Raw genomic sequence first — 9,492 nt, 5'->3', positions numbered from 1 at the left:
GTTAAGTGTGAGACCTGGCCTCAGACTGCCTGAGTTCGATTCCTGGCTCTGCCACTTATTGTCTGTGTGGCTCTGAGCAAATTGCTTAATCCCTTTGTGCCTCAATGTCCCCACCTATGAAATGAAATTGATTTATCCTGATTCAATAAGCTATTCCAGATACAGAGCTTGAGCAGAAGCAAGCACTCTACTCACTGGCTGCTGCTGTTGCTGTTTTCCTTGTTAGCTAATCACACCTGTGCTGCTTGCCTCACTGGGGAGAATCCCAGGAAGAAAACTGCCATGGTGCGGAGGGCACTTTAGGAGCCAGGAGCTCTGGATTCTGAACCCTGTTCTGTCAATAACTTACTCTCTGAGATGTCACTCCTAATACTCTCAGTGCATGTCAGCTACAGCAATTTTTCCAGGTCCTTTTACCTGAATGGTAAATGTAATTTGTATAACAATATTTACTGAGCATGTGTGGGCCAGACTGACCACCCGCCTAATCTCTTACTCGTTATGCCCACACTACTGGGTAGACTCTTTTGTTATCTTCATTTTACAAACTAGGAATTTGATGCTAAAGAGGTGATGCTAAAGAGGAATTTGATGCTAAGGAAGGTGTTCAGAGTCACAAAGCCAGAAAAAAAAAAGCTGAATTGGGATATGAACTCAGGGAGTCTGACTCCTGTCCACACATTTCACAGCTGTGCTTGAGCAAAGTTGTGTTAAAGCCATGATTAATGTCCCACTTATAGCCAGCTGGCCACCACTCTGCAGGATGGGGAGTGGGGACGGAGAACCATGGCATCCCCTCTCCACACTTGTTGTGAAGTGAACTGTCAATTCTTGGCCGGGTGCGGTGGCTCATGCCTGTAATCCCAGCACTTTGGGAGGCCAAGGTGGGCGGATCACGAGGTCAGGAGATCGAGACCATCCTGGCTAATACAGTGAAACTCTGTCTCTACTAAAAATATTAGCCAGGTGTGGTGGCAGGTGCCTGTAGTCCCAGCTACTCGGGAGGCTGAGGCAGGAGAATGGCATGAACCCGGAAGGCAGAGCTTGCAGTGAGCCAAGATCGTGCCACTGCACTCCAGCCTGGGTGACAGAGCGAGACACCATCTCAAAAAAAAAAAAAAAAAAAAAAAAAGAGAACTGTCAATTCTTGTACAAAAAAAGGAAGAGGTGACCCCAAAGGAGCACTTGATTGCCATGGAGGTCAAACTATCCCAACAAAAGGCCCAAGCTGGCCCAAGGAATTTTCTTATCAGGTAATGGAAACTGTTTTTAGTGGCAAAAATGAGCTCATTACAGATGCAGCTTGTGCTAATGATGATAATTTTCTGAGCAGTAAAATCACCTCTCTACCTCCCCCGCCAACAGACGACACTCCAGAAATTATAGGCTAGGGAGAAACAGAAAGGATAAAGATTAAGGAAAAGACTTGCAATGCGGAACTGCTTAAACAAAGGGAGTTACAGATTTGCACGTTGAACTCGGTGATCTTAATCATGAAGTTGTCGAATAATTAGATACTGTTAAACAATTGCTTAAATTGCCTTTATTCAATTTTGTTACCTCTATCACTGGGTGGTTGTTTTTACTGGTTTTGTTTCAGTTTTACAGCTCAAACCATTTTTTAAAAGTTGGTGCAAAATGAATTAGTCAATGACTTAAATATTGATGCACCATAAGATCCCCTGGATGGGAGTAAGATAAGGGCAGTTGCAAGGGGTCATTTCAGTCGTCACACCCCATTAATTTCATGGGCAAAGACCCCCAATAACCTTGAGCCCCTAGGAGCTATCTGCAAACTGTTTGGGAGAGGGGCCCAGGCAGACATCCATTCCTGTCTCTCATTCCTGAGAGGCCAGCACAGAGGCAGCAGGCTGGGCCACTCCCCCAATCCCCGCAGTGGGGAGATCTAGCTCCACTTTTCCTTTCCAAGATTGTGGGTTTTAACTCTTTCAGGGTTTTCAGAACACTGGGAAAAAATCCCGACAGTTCACTGAGCTTTGCCTCAGCCCTTGGAAGGGAATGCCAGCTACCTTCTATTGAGATGTGGCTTTTTTCTTTAAACTTTTTTTTTTTTTTTTTTTGAGATGGAGTCTCACTTTTTTGCTCAGACTGGAGTGCCGTGGTGTGATCTTGGCTCACTGCAACCTCTGCCTCCCGGGTTCAAGAGCTCCTCCCACCTTAGCCTCCTGAGTTGCTGGGACTACAGGCATGAGCCACAACACCCGGCTAATTTTTGTATTTTTAGTAGAGACAGGGGTTTCACCATGTTGGCCAGGCTGGTCTCAAACTCCTGACCTCAGGTGATCGACCCGCCTCAGCCTCCCAAAGTGCTGGGATTACAGGCGTGAACCACTGCAACTTTCTTTAAACAATTTAATCTCTAAAATATTAAAATATCTTTTAATTCAAATAGGGATTTTTAATGACTTTTTTTCTTGATTATAAAAACAATACCTATTGGCTATGGAAAACTGAAAAAAGCATAAATAAACAAATAAAAATAACTAATAGGACCATCATCCAAATGACCACTGCTAGCATTATAGGTTAGTGCCCTCCCCCCACCCTTTTTTAAAAACAAAAAGCAGGATTATAGTGTGTATGAGTTTGTGTGTATGAGTGACACACACACAGATCTGGTGCTATTGTACAGTTTTATGACCTGCCTATTTCATGTATGGGATCCTAGGTATTTTCATACAACACCATTTTTCCATCATATCATTTAAAAATAATGAAATGTACCATAATCCTGAACCCTGTGGGGAGGGTGTCGTTATCTGGTTTTGTGTGACAATCTCCCTTTACACACATTCGTGGTTGTTTTTCTGGACAAAGGTTCTTAACCATTCTTGTGGTGGGGACCCACGGCTGTCTAGTGAAACCTGTGGGCCTCTTGTCAAAACAATATTTCCAAATGTTTAAAGCAAAATACATAAGATTACAACGGAAACAATATTGAAATATTATCAAAATATTAAGAACAAATTTATAAAACAGCCATTTCTTTATTCTTATATTGAATAACAATATGTGAGAGAGTAGATATAGTCACTGTAATAACCACCATGATTATAAAGAGATGAGCTTTAACATCATTCCAGCTGTTTGCAGCCAGAGCCACGTGATACAAAAACATCTGTGATTGCTCTCAGGCTAAGGTGACAGGTCCTGCAGTGGTTTGTTGCTTACATTCATCAAGGAAGGAAATACTAAATTTCGCCTGGAAGTTAGTGAAAACAGTGATGTAACTATTTTTCTCATCAAAGTTCTCTGACCTTCTGACTTCTACCCATGGAATCATGGGAGCCCAGGATGTCCAGGTGAAAATTCTTGCCTTGGAAAAAACCTCCCAGGCCCAGCTTGCTGCCCCGTGTGGCTCTGCACATTTCTGAGTGGATGACAACGGTCTCATTGTCCCAGGAGCTGTTTTTTATTTCTTCTGCATGCGGATGGTTGCTGAGGGAGGTCAGGGTGCCTGCTGGTGGCAAGATGATGTTATCCAGTGTTACGGCTTGAACTATGTCCCTCAAAAAAAAAAAAAAAACATGTGAAAGTCCTAGTCCCCGTACTTTATGTGACTTATTTGGAACTAGAGTGATTGCAGGTATAATGAGTTACAATGAGGTCACAGTGGAGTAGGGAATGCTCCTGATGCAGTGCGACTGGTGTCCTTGTAAGAAGATGGCCATGTGGCTGGGCATGGTGGCTCACACCTGTAATCCCAGCACTTTGGGAGGCCAAGGCAGGCAGATCACGAGGTCAGGAGATCGAGACCATCCTGGCCAACATGGTGAAACCCCGTCTCTACTAAAAATACAAAAAATCAGCTGGGTGTGGTGGCGGGTGCCCGTAGTCCCAGCTACTCGGGAGGCTGAGGCAGGAGAATGGCGTGAACCCGGGAGGCAGAGCTTGCAGTGAGCCCCAAGATCACGCCACTGCACTCCAGCCTGGGCGACAGAGCTAGACTCTGTCTCAAAAAAAAAAAGAAAAAAAAAAGAAGATGGCCGTGTGAAGGCAGAGAGGCACCCAGGGGGCCTGGAGTTAGTAGCAAGAAATGCCAACGTGGCTGCAAAACACGGCAAGCTAAGAATAGTTGAGGAAGGATTCCCCACGGGTTTCAGAGGGAGCAGGGCCCTGCTGACACCCCAGTTTTGGACTTCCAGCCTCCAGAACTGTGAGACAATAAATTTCTGTTGTCTCAAGCCATCCAGTTTGTGGGACTTTGTGGAGGCAGCCCTATCACACCAATATAGCTGGTATCTGCCAACTGGACCCTCCTGGGGACTGGGATTCTGGAAAACCAGGGCTGCGGTGGGTGTGGTGTCTGCGCCGCTGTCAGGAACATGCCAGGACCCAGGGGCTGTTTGGTTAGAGGGTTGGGCTAGGTATTCAGTGAAGATCCTGGCCTAGCTGCAGTGTTACCTCGGGGGTTAGGAACCCTAGCTCATGGTCAACATAACCTGGAGAAAACCTGCACAAGAAACTTCAGCATGCGGAGAAGCAGCCTCTTTGTTCCCACATGACAAAAAAAGGTCTTTATCATTAATGACATGCAACTGTCAACCACTCAGGATGCAGGCGGCAGTTAAAAAATTCTTGTTATTAAATTTCTTTATTGCTCACTGGGCATGATTCCAACATGAGAACGGCAGGTTTTGGAAGCCCCACTTAAAGTTCACCGCCTTGGGAGACTCTGTGCTTCTAGCCTTCTGCATACTTTGCGGAGGACAGTGGCTCTAGATAAATCTTCCCACTGCATGGTATACCTGGCTTCTGAGCACAGCCACATGTCAATGGAGTTTTGGGGTCCTCTCTCAGGGGCCTTCCAAGGGCAGGGCAGCTTCCATCTAGGAGAGAAACCATCCGTGTGAGTTGCAGGCAGCTGGCCCAGCTAAGCAGAAAGGCCACTGCAAACATTTCATCCCCTTTTTAAAACGGTAGTAGGAAGGAAAGAGGACAGTCCTCCTCACCTGGAATAGAAAAATCGGGATATTTTGGCAGCAGCTCTTCATGCTGCAAAACTTTTGGAGAAGGAGCAGAAGTTTTTGTGGAGCTAACTCCGTATATTCTAAAACAAGAACAGAAGTCACAAAATTATGGACCTTTTATTAAGAATAGGATAATAATAAATAGTATACAATACATAAATATAAGAGTAAATATATGAACATGGTATGTTATTTCCCTACAATTTATTCTAAAGGTAAAGATCATCCCCCTCATTCCGCAGAAGAGAAAGCTAAGCCCACTCAGCACCCTTGGGCCTTAAGCCACTGCCAGGATGGTAGCCCTGCTGGTTTTTACTCCCATCCCCTCCCTGCAAACCAGCAAAGACCACAGGTAGAGCTGCTGGGGAATGCTGAGCACAGGTGGGGAGCAGAGGGCAGCTGCCTACTGGGGAAGCCCTGAAACTACAAATGAGGCACCTTCTCTAAGACAAATCAAATAGTCCTAGTGCTGGGATGGAGACATCTGGTAAACCCCCGTCCTGGGTTTGCACTTCTCCCTTTGATCTTGTGCCTGGGGTACGGACCCAAGCCAGACTCACTCTTCATATGGTTTCAGATGTGTTTTCTTGGCCCTCTCCGTGATCTCCAGGAAGTCCTTGTAGCAGTTTTTGGCCATGACAGTGTATCTCGTGCCACAGCCAAATTCAGTGACCTTGGCTCTTGGCAGGTAGCCTGCCCAGCCAGGGATCGGGGGCTCCTGGAGAGGTTTCTTTACATATTTGCATTCTGTAAAAAGACACCATGGCACAGAGAAAGCAACTAAAAAATGTTTTCCACTGATCCAGAAGCTGAGGCCTGAAAACTTGTGACTTGCCTAGGGTCTCCTAGTTCTCAGACCAGCACCCTCTTCCCTAACCAGGACTGTGCCCCCTCCCCTAGAAATGTTTCTTTCTGGCCAGCCTCTGTGGCTCATGCCTGCAATCCCAGCACTTTGGGAGGCTGAGGCGGGCAGATCACCTGAGGTCAGGAATTCGAGACCACCCTCGGCAACATGGTGAAACTCTGTCTCTACTAAAAATACAAAAATTAGCCAGGCATGGTGGCATGCACTGTAGTCCCAGCTACTTGGCTGAGGCTGAGGCAGGAGAATCGCTTGAACTCGGGAGGCAGAGGTTGCAGTGAGCCAAGATCGCACCACTGCACTCCAGCCTTGGCAACAGAGTGAGACTCTGTCTCAAAAAAAAAAAAAAAAAAAGAAAAAGAAATGTATTTCTCATTTTAAGAAATGGAGCCTTTGCATTTGGCGCTGACCCCTGGGATTTAGAACTGTGTGGGATTTTGGGGGCTCTGGGGCAGCTCAGCTGGCCTATGAGAATCTGCACGGGTGACCAGGGGTGAGGGGAAATGGTTTCAGGGTGCTGCTACCCAGGATCAGGGGGTGGTGCTGCCGATTGTACTGGTGCAGGGCCCGCAGGACCGTCTCCTCGGAGTTGACAGGCTTCAGTTTCGGGGCAGTGGCCACTGCGCAGCAAAATTCCCGCAGCTGGTCTTTATAGCGCTGTGTTTTCTCCCGGAAGGTTTTCACACAGTGGTTCATGTCATCCTCCCTGGACGTTCCTTGGCAGCTGAGGAATGGCACGAAGCCTGCAAGAGCCGAATGGAATCACAGCCTTCAGCAAGACTGGCCAGCAAGGAATTCAGAGCCCACCTAAACTCCCCAGCATTTCAGCCCACCCTTTGGCATTTCTTCCTCAGCCAACAACACTACGTTTTTCCAAAGGCCATTAATACAAGTAGTGCTGTTGTTTCCACTGCGGCTGGGCCCTCCCAAGGCCATAAAAAATGACCTTGGAGCTGGGGAGGGAAGGCCCATTTCAACAAAGGCGATGACAGTAATACTCTTTGAATAGCAAAGCCCCTGATGTCAGCCTGACGGAAAATGGGGAAAGCATTTAATGGGCCAAAATGATAGTCTAAGGAGTAATTGAAATTATTCATCTTTTTAGAGAGAAAGCGTATTTTCCTCGACACTTCCCAAATGCAATTTGGGATCTTTCTTGCCGGACCATCAGGAAATTGTAGGCTTATTAAAAGCAGAGCCCTATTACACAAAAAGGTAAATTCATTATCTGCAAGACCCACCCCTAGCACAATTTTTCACCATTTCCCACCAAGTAACATATAATCATTACAATTAGTATGGGTAAAACACAACTATTTACTTAAACTGGAGGCTGAATCCTAAGTACTATAATATTGTCACAATAAAATCATTTTTTTGAAGAACAAATGAGGAAAACTGGTTAAGAACTTGGCTTTAAACTGCAAAATAAATAAATAAATCTCTCTCCTTATGGAAGCCCAACATTTTTGCCATGGTCTCCAGGAAAACAAAACCTGGCTTCAGAGTGGAAAGTAGCAATCCTCACCCCCTGAGCCCTACAATAACCCCCTCTGGAAGAATCTAATCACTAAACTAATCTTGACAGTGCTGGAAGCCTTCCACGCATCGCCCAGACTCCCCAACCCTCGGATGATTAAAAGATATCCTAATATGATGAAGACCCTAAGGGGCCTTGCCACAGTGGTTTCCCTGCCATCAGGGCCTACTTTGGTCTGCCTAGGTTTTATATTAGTGCATATATGCACACACATAAGCATCCGAGCTAACTTTATCGAGTCTCGCTAAGGACCAAGACATTTAAAATAGGTTATGTATGCTGGCTCCTTTAATCCTCACAACAATCTTATGGTATCCCATGTAGTGGGTTGAACTGTATCCTCCAAATAGATATATCCAAGTCCTAACCCCTGTTACCTGTGAATGTGCTTTTATCTACAAATAGGGACTTCTCAGATATAATTAAGTTAAGGGCCTAAAAATGAGATCATCCCGGATTTAGGGTGGGTCCTAAATCCGATGACTGACGTCCTTATAGAGGAAAGAAGAGGGAGACTTGAGACACAGAGACACAGGGGGAAATGCCATGTGAGGATGAAGAGAGTGACTGGAGAGATGCTGCCACAAGCCAAGAACACTAGGGCCACCAGAAGCTGGAAGAAGCAAAGGTGGGATCCTTCCCTAGTGCCTTCAGAAAGAGCGTGGCCCTGCGGGCACCTCGATTTCAGACGTCTGGCCTCAGAACTGTGAGGGAATTCATTTCCATTGCTTTAAACCACATAGTTTGTGGTAATTTGTTGCAGTGGTCCTAGAAAACTAATACATCCATTTGACAGAATGTTGTACTTACCACAGAGAGGCAAGTTACTTACAGTCTCATCGACGGTCACCAAACAGAGATTCGAACCTCAGCTTGTCAGAACCCAAAGCCTATTCTCGACCAGCCATTAGGACCAGGGTGAGGCTGGGCAACCTTGGAATATTCCCCAAGTACTACTCCTGCTGAGACCGGATGTATGGGAGAGCCGAGGGTCTGTGGGGACCACTGGGTTTGTCACCCACAAGGATATGACTTAGTAAGTTCTCAGTAGCCCAGAAGCCTGAGGAGGAATAGCCTCTAGGTAGGGCAACCAATTGTCCTGGTTTGCCAAGGACTGAGGAGTTTCCCAAATGCAAGATTTTCAGTGTTAAGCAAAGTCCCAGGCAGTCCCAGGACAAAGGCGGTCCCAGGTAGACCAGGGCAGTTGGCCAGCCTCCCTTTAGGGGATGCAGGAAAGGATGGGAGCACAAGATAACCTTTGTGGAGGACTTGAGAAAACCAACCTGGGGAGGACAGGGCCTCTACTTATTCGTGTGCCTATTCTCATCACATTGTGTCTATCCTGGTCCAAAATTCATTCAACAGGCATTAAGTGCTTCGTCTGCATACCAGGCCATGTTCCGGGACATGTGGTCTAAGTTCTGCCTCTCAGAACCTGGCCATCAGCCATCTTCAGTGATGGAATGCTCTCAATGCATGTCTCAAAAGCTAGAGCGCCTAGACTGGTCCAGTTGGCTGCACAGACACAGACAGTGGGTCAAGGCAGGGACAGAGACCAGGACCCGGGTTCCCCTGCCAGGCACAGCTGCAGGGCACATCCACACTTACCGCTGTAGCCTGGTGTGATTGGCAGGTTTCTCATGAAGGTCTTGGAAGGCTCCATGATTTCGCTCTGTTAGTGGAGGGAAGAGGGAATGAAATGGTCTCATCAAAAGTCACTGCCTTAAGGAATTACTATTGAGTGTGCACAAGCTCTTGGGAGTGGAAGAATGACTGCCAGGGGTTGGGGCTGAGAGGCTGCACTACCATCTTACCCAAAGCCAGTGACATAGCTGGCTTCAGTCATAAACCAATGACCTATTACCAAGGGCCCATCACCTTTTACGTTAACTTGGATAACAGTGTGTAGACCACACCTACCAGGGTCACCTCTCCCTGGAAGCACCCTCCCCTCCATCCAACCTCCAGCCATCCAACAATTGTGAACTGTACTCATACTATGGCCGTGAAACATGATAAAGGCTGGGAATGCAAAGCTGAGCAAGCCCAGAAGCCCCTGTGTGAGGTTCATGAGCCTCAGGGGAGGAGAGAGATGAGGC

General features: G+C 46.7%; 1 protein-coding gene across 1 annotated transcript; it reads right to left on the bottom strand.

Moving 5' to 3' along the window:
* Positions 1 to 4,704: 4,704 nt before the first annotated feature.
* Positions 4,705 to 9,061, bottom strand: C3H10orf82 (chromosome 3 C10orf82 homolog). The gene is made up of 5 exons (XM_030802283.1): positions 9,002 to 9,061; positions 6,378 to 6,596; positions 5,552 to 5,738; positions 4,974 to 5,071; positions 4,705 to 4,850 (listed from the first exon to the last, which is right to left on the bottom strand). Exons 1-5 carry the CDS (start codon positions 9,054 to 9,056, stop codon positions 4,705 to 4,707), a joined length of 705 nt encoding a protein of 234 aa, XP_030658143.1. The 5' UTR covers positions 9,057 to 9,061.
* Between the last annotated feature and the right edge of the window lie 431 nt (positions 9,062 to 9,492).

This window comes from Nomascus leucogenys, chromosome 3, assembly GCF_006542625.1.
Source record: "Nomascus leucogenys isolate Asia chromosome 3, Asia_NLE_v1, whole genome shotgun sequence".
NCBI classification, from domain to species: domain Eukaryota; kingdom Metazoa; phylum Chordata; class Mammalia; order Primates; family Hylobatidae; genus Nomascus; species Nomascus leucogenys.
The sequence above is the reverse complement of the archived record's forward strand: the minus strand, read 5'-3'. Positions and strand labels throughout refer to the sequence as shown.